Source organism: Rhinoderma darwinii, chromosome 11 (assembly GCF_050947455.1).
Source record: "Rhinoderma darwinii isolate aRhiDar2 chromosome 11, aRhiDar2.hap1, whole genome shotgun sequence".
Classification (NCBI taxonomy): Eukaryota; Metazoa; Chordata; class Amphibia; order Anura; family Rhinodermatidae; genus Rhinoderma; species Rhinoderma darwinii.
Genome location: NC_134697.1, coordinates 82,978,471 through 83,000,385, shown reverse-complemented (window position 1 = coordinate 83,000,385; position 21,915 = coordinate 82,978,471). Strand labels below are relative to the sequence as shown.

The following is a 21,915-nucleotide window of genomic DNA, read 5'->3' as shown; positions in this document are numbered from 1 at the left end:
AGCAACGGCAGGGCGTGCCAAAGTTCCCTGCATTCAACACACAGGATGGATTTTAACAGACAGGTTAAAACTGAAGACAAACTGAAGCACAACGTCCGTTTAAAATGGAACAACGGAATGGATGCGGAGTGACAACGGAAACCAAATGGATGTCAGAACGGACACAAGGATCAGCTTTAAACAGACGTGAAAACAGTGAAGGATGTGTGAATGAGGCCTTAATCAGTCGTTTCAACAGGTAGGTAAAACATTGCCCGGTTCTGAACTAGGTAGATGAACACGAATTACATCGAAATCAATGGTAACGCAAACGGAAAGCTGTGGTCTGACTGAACCCCCGACGCATAATAAACTCATGTATGCTTTGAAATTATCAAAAAGTTCAAAATATTCATGCTCCTCAGTCCCCAATGATCTTAAGATGTTCCACCTGCATTTTCGGTGAATTATTTTTACCTCTTATTCCCCCAATTTTAAGCTGCCCCACTATTTTCGGTTCTCTCCATAGGGGGAAGCGTGCAAATCTGTAAGTACAGTGAGGACTTACTTTCCCCCACTTCTCTGTATATAAACCGTGCATCGCTCCTGGGACACCTGTAAGTTCTCTACTTAGTGCCGCGGTCATGTAATCGTTGCGATAGCGGCTTGTGTTTCCGTCTGTTATAGCCATTATCCAATGTCCCTGTATTTCTCTGACTCCATGTGCACTTTGCCCTACGCTGTCTAACGTTTGCAGTAGGCAGCTCTCAATAATAATAAAAGGATGTAAAAATGCTGGGCTCTCACGTCACGCTAAAAACGCCACGAATAGCGGCAACAAGACAATGTGCAGTGATTTTAGCATTACATGAGAACAGAGCGCTTACATAAGAGAGCAGGACTAAGAAGATAACTTACATGTGTCCCAGGGGCAACGCACTGGATGTTTGAACAGTCAAGAAGACGGAGTACAAGGGGCGAGATATAGAGGAGACACACAACCACACACAAACACAACCAACCACCCACAAACCCACCACCACACACACACACTGCAGTCAGTCTCCTCCGTAACTAGATACAGAATTTGAATGACAACAGGGGTTGGACAGCAGATTACAGGGAGGAAGACCCCTAGTGGCAGTAACTTCACACAGAATTTGCAAGGGCAAAAACATTTTTGAAGAAACATTGCAAAGTTGCTAGAGGTCAGGTCCACTATTCGATTAAAGCAAGTTGTATGAAAAATGTGTCCATATAAAATGTAAAAGCAGGCAGACACTCGTGCCCTGTTCACATCAAGCTTTTTGGCCTATATTTGATGTATACATTAAAAGTGGGCATTGCTTAATGACTAACCGTGGAATCCATTATCCACAGGCTATAATGGGATTCGTTTAACGGATATGTCATGAACTCTTATAATGTATCTGTTAAAGGAAAAAAAAAAAATAGTCTATGAGTGACAGATGTCATTGTTAGTCATCCGTTTTACACATCCGTCACTCATTGGCTAGAATTGCATGCGTTTAACCCCTATCCGCACCACAACATACTATTGCATTGTGGTGGGGGGGGGTGACATTTGGAGCGGACTCTCTGCTGAGCATGCTCCATACGAAGCGGGTGTCAGTTGTGTATTACAGCTGACACCTGGGACTAACGGCCAGGAACAGCGATCACGCTGTTAGCCTAAGGGGTTAACAGGTAAATCATGAAAAGCTCCTAACATATCCATGTGACGGATGCCGGTGAGATGTCATACAGCGGTGTCAGTCACCTATAGTCTATTATGTTTATATAAATTTAAAAAAAAAACAGACAAAGGGTAACTAAACGTTCAAACTTCTGACATGTCAGTGCAATGACAGTAGTTTTGATTGGTGGGGGTCCGAGCACGGAGACACCCACCAAGATCGGTAAAATGAAGCGGCAGAAGCGCTCGTGAAAATGGAGCTCTATGGACACGTTTACGTTGGAAGCTTTCGTATGGCTAAAAATTCATGTGAACCTTCAAAACGCAAACATATTGCTTCAGGTCTCCGCAAGGACTGCACGGAAGAGCTTTCAGATGTTCGGATCCTCTACTTATTAACCTAAAAATAACACTCCCGGGCAGGGTTGCAGCACTCACAGGAAACCGTACTGAATATTTCAAGAAAAAAACGACAGAAAACAGATGGCGGTACCCATGCACAATCTAATGCTCCCAGCTGTAGCGGTTCCATGAGCCGCAGATCAGGCAAGACCAAGGTCTATCTAAAGACGTTTCAGGACGACTTGTCCTGTATCGATCACTTCATAATCTCCTCTTTGTAATGGTGTGTTAGGTGGATCGTATTCAGGCAGATATAGAATACACCTGATCCCACTCTGTCTGTATATTTGCATTTACATCAAAATAGTATACAGCAAACAACCACATCCAGCATCAATGTGACCTAGAAAATGAGGGATTATTAGATATTCTGGATTAACGCTTTGAGTACCCGCGGGGCTCACATACACGTGGTGCGCATCCATACTGTGTGGTCCATAGCCATTGATTTCAGGACAGAATATGGAGACCTGCTGCCAAATAAGGCTGGGTTCACATTGAGCGGGTTTTTTTTTTGTTGTTTTTTTTTAAAAAAATCTAAAAAAGGAAACTCATCTGAAAAAACGCATGTGTTTTTTTAAAATGTTTCTGTAGTAATCTGGTTAAGAGTTTGACGGTCACAGGCCTACAGCTGCAACAATTGTAAAGATGCGTTCGTATTTCAAAAACGCATACGTTTTTCAGGTGTGTTTCTATTGGCGGTGTTTGAACAAGACACAAAAACAGACAATGTGGACCTAGCCCAACTCTCCAACCTCATAGGACATAGCACATTACGGTCCGCATAAACATAGAAGTCATTTTACGGACTGCATTTGCGCTCCGGGCTACTTAGTCAATGCACATCTTGTGTGTGCACAGTCCGTGATAGCGGACGGCCAGCGAATGACACTCCGCGGCCGTCCATGCCCGTAACCACGAAGCGTGCACGAGGCCTACGCAAAAATTATTGTTGTCAGCACATCTCCCTGCGTAAAGTTAGATGTGCTGCCGACATGATATAAATGGACGAGCAATTGTAATAATTATCGCTCGACCCTATACATTACTGCTCCTTATGAAAAGGAACAAACAAGCGCCGATCAACCAGCCGTCTCATTGACCGGCACTCGTTTGCACGGCCCATGTCGGTCCGAGATAGAGGACCCTAATTCTCTTTTTGTGGTTGTCGTATTGTACCTAAATGCAATTGCTCATCTCGGTTTGACCTCTTATGACCCGCCTGTAGACCGTTCTATACAATTAGTAGGGTCAGACTCCTACTCTTATTGCTACAAATAAATAAGGGTCCTTTTAGACCTACCAATTTTGACCGTAACAAGCGCCAATCTACAAGCTGGTTGATCGGTGAAGGTTTGGGCCTTTGACAAGGAGCTATGATCAGTAATGTATTGGAACGAGCGAGCGATCCTTACGATCGCTGGTCCCCATGCATTTCTATCAAGTTGGCAGCACATCTTTGTTTACAACGTTTATCGTTGAACGCTCGTTTGCCTGATCGTTGGCCCTTTCAAAAGGGCATTTACAGGTTTTATAAATTACTCAACGATCGAAACAGGCAAAATAAAAAAAAATAAAAAAAGATTTCACTTCTCAAATCCTAGTCCATAAGAATAGAATCTCTGGCGCTCCAGTCAGTAACAATTTTGTGGCGGCATCTATAAACAGAGCTCCGACTTCATTCATGTCAATCACACGGTAATTAGAACTAAATTCAGAATCAAGAAACTTGGCAGTGCCGAGAGCGCAGATATAAAAACGTACAAAGACACTTACAATATACGGTCATTTGTAAAACTTCATTGTCTTCATAAAGTGCTCCAAGAGGAACATACCTGCTGCCTGCTTGTAGACTACCTGAGGAACACCAGGGGTGACCAACAGAAAACAACTGTGGAATGGGCAGGCCTAAAGGACTATTGTATAAAAATATGGAGGCTTTTACTGCATGTAATTATTCCCAGGATCTAAAAAAGCAGAGGCAATAGTTATGCGAGAGGTAGGGGAAAACAAACCAAAAAAACATTTTATTTATAGGACTCATATTTTGTGGCAACTTACAAAGACTTGTCAAAATGTGGAATTTTTGGAAAGTTGAGCTCTAAAAAAAGAGAAGGATAATACATTTCTAAATTTTTTTTATAGTAAATAAAAAAGGGAAGGCCCTATTCACACGACAGGGATTCCACACAGCCGCAATAGGAACAATAGACCCCGAATGGGGCTATTCACCCAGCAGTCAAAAAATGGTGCATGCCCTATTTTCGTCCATTCTCCCAGCCGCACGGCTCCCATGGAAGTCTATGGGACAGTGTAAAGCACGGCTGTCACTTGGATGTGATCCGAGCGACGGCCAAACCTTCTGTCGCTCGCTCGTTCGCTCTCTCCTCCTCCTCACAGTGCATGTGACGAGGAGGGTATTTTTTTTGCTCCCTGTAAGAGCGGAATCCCAAATCCCCGGCCACAGCGTTGCTGAAGCTGTGGCCGGGGCTTCCTCTCCAGGAGAAGTCCCTGACTTCTCTCCATATACGGACATTGAAGTCAGGAACTTCTCCTGAAACGGCAAAAAATGTACAAATTAATTTTAAAACGGACAGGGAAAAAAACTGGATGCAAAACGGGTCAAAATCGGCCATTAGAAACACGGCCGGAACGAAAAAAGAACGGATGCAAAACGGATGTTTTTATCAGCAGACACTCTGACCCGATTGTGTGAATAGAGCCTAAAAGTATATATAGAGATTTAGGGGAGAAAAAAATATATAATAAAAAAAAAGTCTAATGAAAACACGATCTAATTTAGTCTGGGTTTCCCCCTTTAATACCCCTGCACTTCCCGTCCTCCTAGAATGTAGGAGTTTGGCGCAGAGTACAATCTCCTTTAGTGCCATATATGCATCTAAGTTTTGCCTTCTGCAAGGAATTGTGGGATATTTGGCGAATCTTTCACAGGTATCACTGAATTTTCACTAAATTTAGTAGCCATCAAGAACAAAATGAGGTCATTTAAATTCTTAAAGGGGCTTTGGACAATCCTCACTTGTTAGGAGGGTCCTTTGACAATAGGCTGATCACAAAGCGTCCCCTCTTGTTGGAACCCCCAGGCCTTAGGTGTAGTCTCAGAGGAAATCCAGCACTGACCGTCCTATTTCCATGCCACGCCAGAGAAATTAAAGGGGTTATCAGATTGTTAAATTATATCTTTTTTTTTTTATTAGGAGTTGCAAAAGAAAAATTCAATACATAATCGCCTATTCTTCGCCCCCAGCGCTGACGCTCTGGCGGGCCTCACAGCATCTGTTAAGATGCGGCCAGCATGTGATTGCTGCAGCCAATCAGAAGCCTCAGTGGTCACATGCTGTATTCCTATAATATATTCAATGGACGGCACTCCGGTAAATTTATGGTGCAACATGGTAGGGGCTTCGTCATCCAATTGTATCAATATATAAAAGACCACAGCACTTAAAGGGGTTTTCTGAATTTAAAAAAAAAAAAAGTTGCCTAATATAGGAGGGTCATGCAAAAAAAACAAAAAACAAAAAAAAAAACACATTACTTACCTCACAGATCCTTGTTGTTCCATTGTAACCCTTCCCCCCCCCCCGTGTATCGACATGACGAGCCCGTATACCCACGTGATTGCTGCAGCCGATCACTGGTCTCAGTGGGTACAGGATCGCTGAGCCCAGTGCTTGGGAACATCGCTGCAGCTATGTCAATACACAGCGGCGGCTGGCCCTTTTTTTTGCATCCCTCGTACATTGGCCGATTTTTTTAATAAATCAGAAAACCCCTTTAAGGCCCTTTCACACGGGCCAATTATCAGGCAAACAGAATACCCAGTCCCGATCAGCTGATGAATGATCGCTCGTTCATCTGCTGATCGTATCGTTGATGTTGCAAGAAATTTAGTTGTTGGCAGCACATCTTGGTTGGTAAACAGAGAGACGCGCTGCCGAAATAACGTATTGGGAGGAGCGATCATAACGATCGCTCGTCCCCATCCGAGCGCCGATCAACCAGCTGTCTCGGCGCTCGTTACACCGGCCAAAATTGCCCGGTGTAAAAGTACCTTTAGTCTGTTGCATGTAAAAGATTTTAATTGGATTAGATAAATTCTATAATATACATACGTGGAATTTCTTCTTTATCCAATTAAAATAAATCTTTTATACGCAACAAATAGCGCTGTGGTCTTCTAGATCGATACATGAGATATACCTGGCTACGATGCCTCCGATTGGCTGCAGCGGTCACGTGTTGACCGCATGTAAAACACCAGGAGGACCAACAGAATGTCATCTTGAGATCGCCGGGGAATAGCGGAGTACGGTTTCTTTATAGTCAATTTTTAGCCATTAATAAACATTTTTCGAAGTTGGATAATAGAGCGCCAATTGCAACCATGGACCGGTTCTCAAGAACGAGAGCCGATGCCCCCTCTGCTAACTCACAGTTTCACTACGGTATAGGAAAAAGGGTTTTCTAATCTAGACAACCCCTTAAACGACGAGGGGCATTGCATATACTAGTCCGGTAATGAAAAATCTAAGCAGCAGGTAGAGGCGATGCCGCTCGTCTCCATTTCTGTTGGTTTCTAATGGGATGTTAGAACGAGGACGACTGGATCGGTCCATTAACAATCCATTTGCAGTGCACAAAATAAATACCTAATCCAAATGCAAGCTCACCACGGCCCGTGCTTTCGCTAACAATGTTCTCGATTTGCACTGTGCGACTGTCAGTAAATCATTTAATTGGGCAAAGTGATTTGGAAGCGGTCCCAGCTCTGTGCCCTCCAGCAAAAGCTGCCCTGGCACACGCAGGGTTAAAGTCCATTACAGGGGAGGTTTGGGAAGGCTGCGAAATGTCACAGGTTTGACTGACATTATCAAATATTGACAAATCCCAGAGAGCACTACCCCCATCATCCTGGGAGTCACAACAGGTGCAGCACCAGTCCGCACAATGAAGCCTCATCTGTGCATTCCACCCTGGCATCATAGATACCCTGGCACGCCATATGCATGCAGACAGATGACAGCAGCAGGAGGTGAGCAGGCAGCATGCACATTTAAAAGTTGTCCACATCAGCGGAGATGACAGGCGGCAGACTGGTGACTAGCTCGGGGCACACAATGAGAAAGTGCTAGGGTTACCTTAAGGCTGGCATGTTGTCACAGTCCTCTGGTGAGAATGGCAGTGGGCAGCTTGTGGGCACTGGGCAGCAGGCAGCGCAGGTAGTCAGCGTGCTTGTAGGCGAGCACAGCTATGATTCCACCATAAACCGGAAGCTCCGCCCTTCTGAGCCGTGATTGGCTAAAGCGCGCCTCACATTCACCCCACAGAGCATCTGGCCACCCGCTCTGAGGCGCTGCCTTCTGTCTCAGCGCGGCGCCCAAATCCTATCACCCCAGCGGGCGTGTGTGACCGGTGCTGCCCAGCGATAACGACACGTGCGAGCCCAGATACCTCACAGTGCCGACACTGCAGCCCTCACATGATAACAGGTCTGTGTGTGTGAGGACGACGCTTCCTATGGGAATCCTTCATGTACAGCGTCCACTAATGTACGAAGGGCCGCGACACCGACATCTCATTTCTAGTTTGTGGTAAAACGGCCATGGCTTTCCAGTCACGTCAATAATGCTGCACTTTTCCCAACAAAACCGCAAATGGCGGGATCAAGCTGGTGTACAGTAACCGCATCATATTTGGCAGCTGTTCACATGTTTTTTTCTTTCCCTTCAGTGAATAGTGGGATGCGGTAAGGGTACACCCCTGGCAAACGTAGACTTCCATGTTAAAAATACATATACCGCACGCGGTGCACGGTATGACTTTTTTGGGGGGACTATACTGTATTGAAAAGTGGTCGAGTATTAATTAAGCCCCACGGACAAGGTCGTAAGTTTGATCCGTAATTGCAGACCCATTCATTTCTAATGCCCACTGACACTTTCTAGGGCCCAGACACCTTCCCGTGAATATACGGTAACGCTGGATGATTCACGCAAGCGCGTTCGGTCCGGGATATACGGACCTTATTTCGACAGCATTTCCGGGACCTAACACACTGCAGGGAGCCGGGCTCCTAGCGTCTGTTACGTATGACGCTTAGAGTCCCTGCCTTGCTGCGGGACAACTGTCCCGTACTGTAATCATGTTTTCAGTACGGGACAGTTGTCCTGCAGCGAGGCAGGGACTTTAAGAGTCATACGTAACGGACGCTAGGATCGCGGGTCCCTGCGATGTGTTAGGTCCCGGAAAAGTTGCCGACATAAGGTCCGTATATCCCGGACCGAACGCGCGAATCATCCAGCGTTACCGTATATTCACGGGAAGGTGTCCGGGCCCTAGAACAGCTCCGCAAAAAATAGGACGTGCTCCCATACTTCATAATGGGGGCACGGCTAGCAATCGCGGGTGACTGTCCGCACCCGTCCCCGTAATCACGGACCAGGGCTATGGCCGTGTGCAGGGATTTTATTACGGACCACAAAACAAGGATCCTGGTGGCTTCTGAGTGCCGACTGATATTTTTTTTGCCGAGCTATACACTAGAAAGGGTGAGATGGATCGCAGATACGGATAAGAATAAAGACCTGTTCTATAATTCGCAGAACGGAAATTCGTAGAAAAACAAAGCCGTGTGCACGGCCCCATAGAAATGAGCGGTTCAGTACGCTATCTGCAAAAAAAAATACGGAAAGGGAACCGACATGTTAAAAGTTTTCTGACAGTTTAGTTATACTGCTTGCTTTCTTCTTCATAGCGACACGTCAGAAGTTTTGACCAGTAGGAGTCCGAGCACTGAGGCCCCCACTGATCACTAGAACACGACAGCAGAAGCGCTCAGGCGAGCTCCGTGCCCCTTCATTTCCGAGCGCGCGGTGTACAGGCTCATTAGAAAGTCTACGAGTCTGTGCAGCGCTTCTGCCGCTTCATTCTAGCGATCGGTGGGGATCTCGGCTCGACACCCATTGATGAAAACTTCTGACTTGTCACTATGACGTGCCCAAAGTTTTATAAAAGCTTCGTCACATTTTAGTGCGCACCTCTATTTTCGGTTAAAAGAGATATGAGTGCAGGAGTGCGCAGTATAATCATTTTTCTACATCACTCGTTTTACGGATTTTGCTTTGAGCAGCAGCACGGACTGTGTACACTGCCGACCGCTCGCAACTCTTTGGCGTTACGTGTTTGGTGATAGGGCGTCCTGCTCATCTCCATGGCTCCTGTATCCAGAACTGCCGCCAACGATGTAAAATCCCGTAGCGCTGGCGGCCGTTCTGAAAGTATTGGTACACAGATGTACATTCACATTGTATAAAGGGTAAAAAAAAGATTACAAGCTACAAGCACTGTATGGAGAGAGAAGAATTGACATCTGAAATACCAAAAAAAAAAACTACTAACAAACACAGGTCACCTGAGGACCAGGAGCCAACAACAACGACAGAGTACAAAGAACTAAAACTTGGTGTGGTTTGCCAAACTACTGGAGCACACAATCGAGGTCATAAGGCTCAGACCAACACAGATCTGTGATAAATAGATGGTCTCTTGTAAATCTGCAGGGACAATAAAAATATACCGAAAAACAAAATCCTACCGCAAACCTGTGGTAAGAATAAAATGAGGCCGAGGAGGCAAATAGCGTAGTCGTCCCGTCCCCCCCCGTACGTGTAAAATCAATTGAAAAGGAGCTTAACCCCTTAATGGCCAGCCTATTTTAGACAATGACCAGGCCATTCCAAGAGCTATAACCTTTTTATTTTTGCGTCGACATAGCTGTATAAGGTCTTGTTTTTTGCGGGACAAGTTGTATTTTTTAATAGCACCATTTTGGGGGACATATTTATTTTTTAACTTTTATTTGGGGGGGTAATAGAAAAAAAACCTGAAATTTCGCCACTCTTTTTCGCGTCTTAAATCTACGCCGTTTACCGTGTGCTATAAATAACACAATAACTTTATTCAGCGGGTTGTTACGATTGCAACGATACCAAATTTGTATAGTTTTTGATTGTTTTACTACTTTTGCACAGTAAAAACGCTTTTTTTTCCAAAATTATTTGTGTCTCCATATTTGAAGAGCCGTAACTTTTTTATTTTTTCGCCGATGCGGTTGTATGAGGGCTTTTTTTTGGCGGGAAGACTTGTAGCTTTTATTGGTACCATTTTGGAGTAGATGCGACTTTTTGATCACTTTTTATCACATTTTTTTAAAGTCAGGATTCACAGAAAACAGCACTTTTTCCATAGTTTCTATTATTATTTTTTACGGCGTTCACCGTGCGGGTTAAATAATGTAATAGATTTATAGTCGGGGTCGTTACGAACGCGGCGATACCAAATATGTGTAACTTTTTAACTTTTTGTTTTTTTAATAGTAAAGCATTTTGTAAGTGGAAAAGCTGGGTTTTTCATTTTTTTTTTTATTAACTTTATTAAACTTTTTTTTCACTTTTTTACTAGTCCCATTAGGGGACTAGAATATGCGATTCTGCGATCACATTTATAATACACTGCAATACTTTTGTATTGCAGTGTATTACTGCCTGTCCGTTTAACACGGACAGGCATCTGCTAGGTCATGCCTGCGGCATGATCTAGCAGGCATTCACTCCAGGCAGACCTGGGGGCCTTTATCAGACCCCCGGCTGCCATTGGAGACACTGACACTCGGCGATCGTATCGCCGGGTGTCGGTGGGAGAGAGAGGGAGCTCCCTCCCGCTCTCCAAAACCACTCAGATGCGGTGCTCGCTATTGAGCACTGCATCTGAGGGGTTAACCCCTTCCCGCTCCTTGACGTACTATTACGTCATGGCAGCTGTATCGTTCGCACTCCATGACCTAATAGGACGTTTCGGCCATCCTCCCAACACATACAGGAGCTGTGACGCTGCTGTCTTGTTCAGCAGCTGTCACAGCTCCTACAGCGGGGACCGATCGCTGTGTCCCCGCTGATTAACCCCTTAAAAGCCGCGTTCTATAGAGAGAACGGCTTTTTAGGGGTTAAGCTGCCATCGTCGGCCTGCTACGCGATAACGGCCGGCGATGGTGACTATGGCAACCGGACACCAAACAATGGCGTCCGGCTATGCCATAGACGGAAGCCTAGTGGGTCCTGACAACGTCAGGACCCACTATGCTTGCTGTCAGTGAGTAGCTGACAGTTCTAATACACTGCACTACGCATGTAGTGCAGTGTATTAGAATAGCGATCAGGGCCTCCTGCCCTCATGTCCCCTAGTGGGACAAAGTAATAAAGTTAAAAAAAAGTTAAAAAAAGATGTGTAAAAACAAGAAAATAAAAGATTTAAAAGTAATAAAAGTAAAAATCCCCCCTTTTCCCTTATCAGTCGTTTATTATTAATAAAAATATATAAACAAACAAATAAACTATACATAATTGGTATCGCCGCGTCCGTAACGGCCTGAACTACAAAATTAATTCATTATTTATCCCGCACAGTGAACGCCGGAAAATAAAATAATAATAAACCGAACCACAATCACAATTGTTTGGTCACTTCACCTCCCAAAAAATGGAATAAAAAGAGATCAAAAAGTCGCATGTACCTAAAAATAGTACTGATCGAAACTGCATTTCGTTACGCAAAAAATAAGTCCTCGCACGGCTTTATTGATTGAAAAATAAAAGCGTTCTGGCTCTTAGAATAAGGTAACACAAAAAGTGAATGATTGTTTACAAAACGTATTTTATTGTGCAAACGCCATAAGACATTAAAAAAAACTATAAACATCTGGTATCGCCGTAATCGTATCGCCCCGCAGAATAAAGTGAATATGTCATTTATAGCGCACGGTGAACGCTGTAAAAAAAAACGAAAAAAAAAAAAACAATCGTACAATTGCTGTTTTTTAGTCACCACGCCACCTAAAAATAGAATAAAAACTGATCAAAAAGCCGCATGCACCCCAAGAAAACTACAATGGATTCCTCAAGGGGTCTAGTTTCCAAATTGGGGTCACTTTTGGGGGGTTCCCAATGTTTTGGCACCACAAGACCTCTTCAAACCGGACATGGTGCCTAATAAAAAAGAGGGCTCAAAATCCACTAGGTGCTCCTTTGCTTCGGAGGCCGGTGCTTCAGTCCATTACCACACTAGGGCCACATGAGGGATATTTCTCAAAACTGCAGAATCTGGGCAATACGTATTAAGTTGCGTTTCTCTGATAAATCCTTTTGTGTTATAAAAAAAATGGTATAAAGAGGATTTTCTGACAAAAAAAAAAAAATGTAAATTCCACCTCTACTTTGCTCTAAATTTTTGTGAAACACCTAAAGAGTTCATAAACTTTCTAAATGCTGTTGTGAATACTTTGAGGGGTCTAGTTTCTAAAATGGGGTATTTGATAGGGGTTTCTAATATATGGGCCCCTCAAAGCAACTTCAGAACTGAACTGGAACCTAAAAAAATAAATAAATGAGGCAATACTTCGCTTCTTACATTATACTGATAATGAGACGTGCCCACCCCGAGATGACCCCAGTTTTGACCGTTTGTATAAACGGAGACCCCTATTAGACCGTTCCAGTGCCCGGTTTTCCCAAGCATACAACCCCGAGAAGTGTATTTCTATTGATGAGTCCCTGGTACATTTTAAAGGGAGGGTTCAATTCCGCCAGTACCTGCCGGGTAAGAGGGCAAGGTATGGCGTGAAGATGTATAAGCTGTGAGAGTGCATCATGGTATACCTACAAATTTAGGATATATGAAGGAAAGGCCACCCCCAAACCAGACTGCATCCTGGACTACAATAGGTACATGGGAGGGATGGACTTGTAAGATCAAGCCCTGAAGCCCTACAGCGCCATGCGGTGTGGTATAAGAAGCTGGCCGGGCACATCATACAGATGGCATTGTACAATGTGTACGTGCTACGTCGATGTGCAGGCCAGACGGGAACTTTCCTGGAATTTCAAGAGGTGATTATCAAGAACCTAATCTTTAGGGACCAAGAAGGGGGGGCACCCAGTACTTCTGGAAGCGAGCCCACACGCATCGTACCAGGGCAACACTTTCCAGGAGAAGTTCCCCAAACTGGCAAGAAGGGAAAAAAAGTCAAAAGAGGTGCAAAGTCTGCTATAAGAGGGGGATAAGGGATGACACAATATATCAATGTGACACGTGTCCCGAATAACCAGAGCTCTGTATGAAAGAGTGTTTTAAAATTTATCATACATCCCTTGGTTTATAATTTACCCCAATTTTACTTACTCTGATGCACTCCACACAGCTTATCCCCCCTCGTCTTTCCCCTCTGGGCCCTGCTGTGTGTCCAGGCAGCTGATAACAGCCACATGTAGGGTATTGCCATACCCGGGAGAACCCACATTACAGTTTATGGGGTGTAGGTCTCCGGTCAAAATGCTCACTACACCTCTAGATGAATGCCTTAAGGGTGTAGTTTTTAAAACGGGGTCACTTCTTGCGGGTTTCAACTGTACTGGTACCTCAGGGGCTTCTGCATACATGACTTCGAACTAGAAAATCCCCAGTAGGCCAAATGGTGGTCCTTTCCTTCTGAGCCCTCCCATGGGCCCAAACGGCAGTTTATCACCACAAATGGGGTATTGCCACACTAAGGACAAATTGGGCAACAAAATGGGGTATTTTGTTCCCTGTGAAAATAAGACATTTTGATCACAAATGACATTTTATTGGAAAAAATGAAATTTTTTTCATTTCAGAGCCCAATTCAAATACGTGCTGTGGAAAAACTGTGCGCTCAAAATGGTAACAACAACCCTAAATGAATTCCTTGAGGGGTGTAGTTTCCAAAATGGGGTCACTATTGGGGATTCCTACTGTTTTGACACCTCAACACCTCTTCAAACCTGGCATGCTGCCTAAAATATATTCTAATAAAAAAGAGGACTCAAAATGCACTAGGTGCTTCTTTGCTTCTAGGGCTTGTGTTTTAGTCCACGAGCGCAGTATGGCCACATGTGGGACATTTCTAAAAACTGCAGAATCTGGACAATACATATTTAGTAGTGTTTCTCTGGTAAAACCTTCTGTGTTACAGAAAAAAAAAATGAATAAAATTGAAATTCAGCAAGAAAAATGAAATTTGCAAATTTCACCTCCACTTTGCTTTAATTCCTGTGAAATGCCTGAAGGGTTAAAAAACTTTCTAAATGCTGTTTTGAATACTTTGAGGGGTCTAGTTTTTAAAATGGGGTGTTTTATCAGGGTTTCTAATACATAGGCCCCACAAAGCCACTTCAGAACTCAAGAGGTACCTTAAAAAAAAGGCTTTTGAAATTTTCTTAAAAATATGAGAAATTGCTGTTTATGTTCTAAGCCTTGTAACGTTCAAGAAAAATAAAAGAATGTTCAAAAAACGATGCCAATCTAAAGTAGACATATGGGAAATGTGAACTAGTAACTATTTTGGGTGGTATAACCGTCTGTTTTACAAGCAGATGCATTTAAATTCTGAAAAATGCAATTTTTTCAAAATTTTCTCTACATTTTGCAATTTTTCACCAATAAACACTGAATATATCGACCAAATTTTACCACGAACATGAAGCCCAATGTGTCACGAGAAAACAATCTCAGAATCGCTTGGGTAGCTTTAAGCATTCCGACGTTATTACCACATAAAGTGAAATATGTCAGATTTGAAAAATGGGCTCTGAGCCTTAAGGCCAAAACTAGGCTGCGTCCTTAAGGGGTTAAACGGGTGAGATCGATACTAATATCGATCTCACACGGCAGAGCAGAGACGCCCTCAGCTGCCTCTAGCAGCTGAGAGCAGGGAGATTTGACAGCTCCCTGCTCTGTTTACTTATTCCGATGCCGCGACGTAAAAAGTCTATGGCATCGGAATAAGGCCCGTTAGTGACCGACGTAGAAACACGATGGGCCGGTCACTAACGGGTTAAAGAGGCTCTGTCACCACATTATAAGTGCCCTGTCACCTATATAAGGAGATCGGCGCTGTAATGTAGGTGACAGTAATGCTTTTTATTTAAAAAAAAACGATCTATTTTTAACACTTTATTAGCAATTTTAGATTTATGCTAATGAGTTGCTTAATGCCCAAGTGGGCGTTGTACAGGGGAGTGTATGACGCTGACCAATCAGTGTCATGCACCTCTCTCCATTCATTTACACAGCACATAGGGATCCCGCTAGATCCTTATGTGCTGTCTTATACTGACACATTAACGATACTGAAGTGTTTAGACAGTGAATAGACATTCCACGGGATGTCTTCACAATCTCTGCACTTCGTTACTCTGTCTGTGGTAGTTACAGCAGAGGAAGCGTGATCTCGTTGTAACCTGTCATTTACCGCGTAATCTCGCGAGATTATGCTTCCTCTGCTGTAACTACCACAGACAGAGTAACGAAGTGCAGAGATTGTGAATAGACATCCCGTGGAATGTCTATTCACTGTCTAAACACTTCAGTATTGTTAATGTGTTCGTATAAGACAGCACATAAGGATCTAGCAGGATCCCTAAGCGCTGTGTAAATGAATGGGGAGAAGTGCATGACGCTGATTGGTCAGCGTCATACACTCCTCTGTACAACGCCCACTTGGTCTAAAGTAAAAATACGCCCACTTGCGCATTAAGCAACTCATTAGCATAAGTCTAAAAACGCTAATAGTGGTAAAAATAGATCGTTTTTTTAAATAAAAATCACTTATCTACATTATAGCGCCGATCTCCTTATGTAGGAGACAGGCCACTTATAATGTGGTGACAGAGCCTCTTTAACCCCTTAATGAGCGAGCCTATATAGGCCAAGATCATTTTTGGTTTGTCACGGTCTCATTCCAAGAGACATCACTTTATTTTGCCGTCGGCATCGCTGTATAAGGGCTTGTTTTTTTGTGGGCCGAGTTGTAAGTTGCAATTGCATAATTCCCCAAAAAAACAACAAAACATGATTAGAGCAGCTGTGCTGGTGGCAGAGCTGCGTCTGTGTAGTGTGTGTGCAGCAGAGCTGTGCCCTATTTTTGTGCGGCGGAGCCGATGATCCTTCATAGTCACTTATCAGCTGTTTTGAAGAATCAGCTGCGAGCAGTACTTTATTTTTTTTTGTTTTGCAGGTTCCGCTGGACCTTTTGGACTACATCGTAGATTTGGTGGACAACGGCGATCAACAACTTTTTTTTTTAATAAAAATGGTTAACGAGGGTTTTGTGGGGGAGCTTTTATTTCAATAAAAATATTTTCTTATGTGTTTTTTTTTATATTTTATTAGTGCCTGGATAATGGCAGTTGTCTGTTTGACAATGTCCTTTACTGGGCTTAGTGTTAGCCAGTAAAAAGGCTCACACTAGCCCCCCATTATTACCCCGGTATCCACCGCCACCAGGGGTATCGGGAAGAGCCAGGTGCGATCAAGTACCTGACCATCTGTAGTGATGGTTGAGCACTGGGGTGGCAGCAGGCTGGGAAGGGCCAAAAACTAGCCCTTCCCACCCTGGTGCGTTGTATCTGGCTAGTTATGAAAATGGGGGGGACCCCACGTTGTTTGGCTGGTTATGAAAAAAACGACAGATACAATAAAACAGCCACAGCCTCGCATTGCCAGGGTGGGAAGGGCCACTGTTTTTCACCACAGGGTCTCCCTCTGGACTTTCATCATTCTTAGCCATTTGGTGTATCCTACAGCTTCTACCAGCTGCCATTGTAAAAACACTCCCAAAATGGGAGCTGGACACTGCTTAGCAATTTGAAGACACTTTTTCCTTGCTTATAGCCAAAAATAGGGGGGTTAAGTCTCCCTCCCACATTTACAGCAGCTGTGAGTCAGGTTGTTCTGCCTGATTAACTTTGCTGTAATTCTGGAAAGTGCTCCCTCTGGTGGCAAACATAGGAAAACACAAAATTATTATTTAAAGGACGGGTGTCACAAAATATTTTTTTTATTTATATAATATTGCTTTTAGTATGTTATTAAAATACATTTTATTTATTTGTGAGTTTGTGTTTTACTTTTTTATTTTTTCTAACTTTTACTTCTCTATGGGGGTGACATTTTGTTTTTCATCTCTGTATGTGTCGATTAACGACACATACAGAGATGGAATACGGCAGCTACAGTGCATAGGAGTCAATGAATGGGAGCCGTTCCATTAACTCTGCTCTCTGGCTCTGTACTGCGCAGAAGCAGGTCAGAGTCACACAGCAGAGCAGCTGTTTGCAGGGAGAAAGCAGGCGCCATCTTGAAGACCAGCTGCACTGCAGGTAAGATGTGCGTCTCTGTCTGTCTCACTCTCTATCTCACAGACCCCCAACGCCCCCCTCCCTGTATGAAGGACACATGATGCAACTGTACAGGGAAAGCCCTGAACGGTAAATCTCTCTAGTTGTGCTGAGACTGTTTGGGGATGTGACTAATGAACCTCTCAGTCTCAGCACAACTAGAGAGATTTACCGTTCAGGGGCCTGGGAAAGCTGGGTGACCACCATTACCCCTCCTACTGGAGTGTGAGAGGTTCATTAGTCACATCCCCAAACACACTCCAGTAGGAGGGGGTAATGGTGGTCATCCAGCTTTCCCAGGCCCCTGAATGATAAATCTCTCTAGTTGTGCGGAGACTGAGAGGTTCATTAGTCACATCCCCAAACAGTCTCAGCACAACTAGAGAGATTTACCATTCAGGGGTCTGGGAAAGCTGGGTGACCACCATTACCCTTCCTACTGGAGTGTGAGAGGTTCATTAGTCACATCCCTAAACACTCCAGTATGAGGGGTAATGGTGGTCACCCAGCTTTCCCAGACGCAGATATAACCAGGAAAGGGCTGGATGGACGGGCTGAGGGTGCACAGGGTTTTTGGTGACCCCCTCTGTCATGTGATTGGACCTAGGTTACCGGTTCATCAGACGGGGTTCATGTGACTATAAATCTGTCCATAACAAGAGACAGTGCACTCAGGACAAGCCCTGCCCTCATGCCGTAGTTGTATGGTTCTGTCTGCAGTGATGGCGGTGGGTGGCTCTGACACCCGCCTCCCCCGTCGGGTCATCTCAGGACAGAAGGAGTGTCCGGATTGAAGACATAGCGCCGCACCTGTCCTCAGGTTGTGTCTGGTATTGCAGTTCACCTCCATTGAAGTGAATAGGACAGAGCTGTAATACCACACACGACCTGAGGACAGGTGCGGCGCCATGTTTTCCTTGACGACCCCTTTAAGACTTTTCGCGCGCGCGCGTGCGTGCGTGTGTGTGTCAGAGCGGAGCGTGCACGGGCGCCGCTGATACTTCATAGCCGCTTATCAGCTGTTTTCAAGAATCAGCGGCGAGCACCACACACACACACGCGCGCGCAAAATCAAGTGTAATCAAGCGTTATTTTAATGCGGGTTTTTTTGCACGTAAAATGTCCACAAAAAAAAACGTATCAAATACTCGGCGTGTGAACCGGTCAACTGAAAAGTCATTCACTTCACTTTCATCATTCTAAGGGCTCATTTACACGAGCGTGTTATACATCCGTGCGACGCACGTGATTTTCACGCGCGTCACAGGGACCTATATTAGTCTATGGGGCCGTGCAGACAGTCCGTGTTTTTTGCGCAGCGTGAGTCCACTGCGTAAAAGTCACGACATGTACGTTCTTTGAGCGTTTTTCGCGCATCACGCACCCATTGAAGTCAATGGGTGCGTGAAAACCACGCATGTCGCACGGAAGCACTTCCGTGGGACGCACGTGATTCGTGCTACAGCAGTGAAAAGGATGAATGAAAACAGAAAAGCACCACGTGCTACAAACATCCAAACGGAGTGTCAATGATGGCGGCTGCGCGAAAATCTCGCAGCCGCGCATCATACGCTGCTGCCACACGGAGCTGTTAAGTGGCTTTTGCGCAGGCAAAACGCAGCGTTTTTTGCATGCGCAAAACGCACACGCTCATGTAAACCCGGCCTAAGGCTGGATTCACACGAGCGAGTGCTTTTTGCGCACGCAAAAAAACGCGGCGTTTTGCCTGCGCAAAAGCCACTTAACAGCTCCGTGTGGCAGCAGCGTATGATGCGCGGCTGCGTGATTTTCGCGCAGCCGCCATCATTATGACACTCCGTTTGGATGTTCGTTAACAGAAAAGCATGTGGTGCTTTTCTGTTTTCATTCATCCTTTTCACCGCTGTTGCGCTAATCACGCGCGTTCCACAGAGGTGCTTCCGTGCGACATGCGTGATTTTCACGCACCCATTGACTTCAATGGGTGCGTGATGCGCGATAAACGCTCAAAGAACAGACATGTCGTGACTTTTACGCAGCGAACTCACGATGCATGAAAATCACGCACCTGTCTGCACGGTCCCATAGACTAATATAGGTCTGTGCAACGCGCGTTGCACGGACGTATATCCCGTTCGTTTGAATAAGCCCTAAGGGTAAGGCCACACACAATGTTCACAGCTGAAAAATCGGAAGCAGAACGCCTACAAGCATCTGCCCATTGGCTTCAATGGGAAATACAGCGTTCTGTTCCGACAGGGCGTTTTTTACGTGGTCGTTTTCCAAAACCGGCACGTAAAAAGACGCCCACCAAAATTAAGTGCACATCACTTCTTGGGACGTTTTTGTAGCAGATTTTAATTGACTTTATAGAAAAACAGCTCCAAAAACAGCCGTTAAAAAATTCGAGTTTGATTAAAAAATGGCTGAAAATCAGGAGCTGTTTTCCCTTTGTTTAGTAAGCGTGTGAACATACACTTAGCCTTTTGGTGTGTCCTATAACTTCTTCCAGCTGCAGAATCACACCCAATATGGCTGCCGGACACGGCTTAGCAATTTGAAGACACCTTTACCTGGCTTGTGAGAGGGGGGGTGAGATTCCCTCCCACATTTACAGCAGCTGTGAGTCAGGTTGCTTTGCCTTATTCACCTTGCTGTAATTCTGGGAAGTGCTCCCCCCTGGTGGCCAACATTGGAAAACATGTCAAATTATTATTTGATTTTTAATACTTTCCACCATATGGAAGAAAAAAAAAAAAATACAGCAAAAAACGTAAGAATATAATAGAAATAAGTAACGACACTTAAAATAAAAGGTTTAATTCGCGACACATTCCCTTTAATGTAAAGTGTAGCTAAACGTTCGACAAACTTCTGAGATGTCCGTGAGCACTGAGACCCCCACCAATCGCTAGAGCGAAGCAGCTGAAGCGCTCCTGACTACACAAACATCACCCATGAAATACACCCCATTGGAACTCCAACCAGTAACACGAGGAAAATCTAAGGCCGGGTTCCCATGTAGCGGAAATTCCACAGCATTTACAGTAGCAGCAAAAGAGACGAGATTTTAAAAAATCTCATGCCCACGCTGCGGAAAAAAAACACGCAGCTAAAAACTTAATAAATTCACCTGCGGTGCGGAATTTAAATCCCCAGCATATCTATTTATGCTGCGTTTTCATTGGTTTTCCCCATTGAATTCAATTGGGATGGAAAGTCCGCAACAAATAGCCAAGTGTAACTACTTCTGTGGCGGAATAGCCAATCACAGGCAGCAGCGTCATCCAGGGAGACCGGACAGGAAAGGAGGGACGTATCACCATGACAACAGCAGGGGTAAGTATGAACAGGGGTTTTCCTTTTCTACACTGTTTTCCGCAGCGTAAATTCCGTCCGAAAAGCCGCACCACAATGTGTTTTTCAGACAGAAAGTGCTGCGGGTCCCAAGTCAGAGGAGCTGAACCATTTTTAGGCAGGGTATCCAACCCGTGGGAACCCGGCCTTCAGGGAGAGAGCGATTACGCAATAGGGGCATAGAGGGATAAAAAGCCCACTGTAAAACATAAGGATTTAACAGCCAACCAAATTTACAAAGATGAGTCGCCAGTCGACGGTCTCTTGTTTGCCCAAATAAAGGATGAGATGATCCAATGTAGTTTCTGAAAATTGAACTGGCAAATAAAAACGAGATCTTAAAAGAAGATAAAGGGTTTTTGGTATCGAAATCATTTTTACGAAAACGGACACGAGAAGATAATGATATCGGTTACTTAACCCAAGCCTCCGCTTTGTTCCTGGTGGGAGTACTCCGAACATTTTAATGGTAATAATCGATGTTTCTCGTGACTGATCGTAACGTACATGATCTCCGTTGCCACCTGTAGGGGTAGCAGAAAGAGGGGGTGTATCTATCTAGTGGAAAAAAGTGGAATTTAGACCTATTAAAGCGGAAACTAGAGGGGGCCCCAAACTCTAATCAACTACAGTATAGCCGTCATAAATACTTATATATATATACACACTTTTTTTTCTGTGAAACATAGAAAGCTCTATCCACAACACATTATGTAAGGCCCCATGCACACGACCGTGCCCGCAATTACGGCCCGCGATTGCGGGCACGGCCGGCCGCTGACTGACAGCCGCATTTTCGGGCCGTGCTCCCATACAAAGTATGGGAGCACGGCCCGCAAAATGCGAAAGAACGGACATGTTCCATAATTCCCGGAACATTTCCACGGCACTGACACCCTTCCGTAGTGCTACGGAAAGGTGTCAGTGTTCAATGAAAGTGAATGGCTCCGTTTTTGCGGACCGCAATTACGGAGGTTTTTTGCGGTCGTGTGCATGGGGCCTTAGAATGTACGTAGTATGCGCCAGGAAAGCTACCAGGCTCCAATTTGCCAGAAAAAGGGCAAAGAAAAAAATAAAAAATAAAAAAGGGGTGTCCTTTTGGCCTCTGTCAGGGTGGTATGCAAAAACTTCACTTTCCTATACAGTGGACCACAAAAATAAAAATATGTATACTTTTTTTTCTTTTACATTGTGGCCAATGGGAATTTTTTTTTTCTTCAGCTAGCGGGA

At 44.5% G+C, this 21,915-nt stretch overlaps 1 protein-coding gene across 4 annotated transcripts in view; it reads right to left on the bottom strand.

The window, feature by feature from the left end:
* ADK (adenosine kinase) overlaps positions 1–21,915 on the bottom strand; it is a 161,417-nt gene that overhangs the window by 128,174 nt on the left and 11,328 nt on the right. The window contains exon 1 of one of the 4 annotated variants that reach the window (XM_075841854.1): positions 7,240–7,364. The exons of 2 other annotated variants lie outside the window; for them this stretch is intronic. In XM_075841854.1, the coding sequence (XP_075697969.1) occupies positions 7,240–7,253 (14 nt within the window). In that variant the 5' untranslated portion in view covers positions 7,254–7,364. Of the gene's footprint in view, positions 1–6,750; positions 6,810–7,239; positions 7,365–21,915 lie in introns of those variants that run through there. One more of the 4 variants, XM_075841855.1, reaches the window with a different exon arrangement.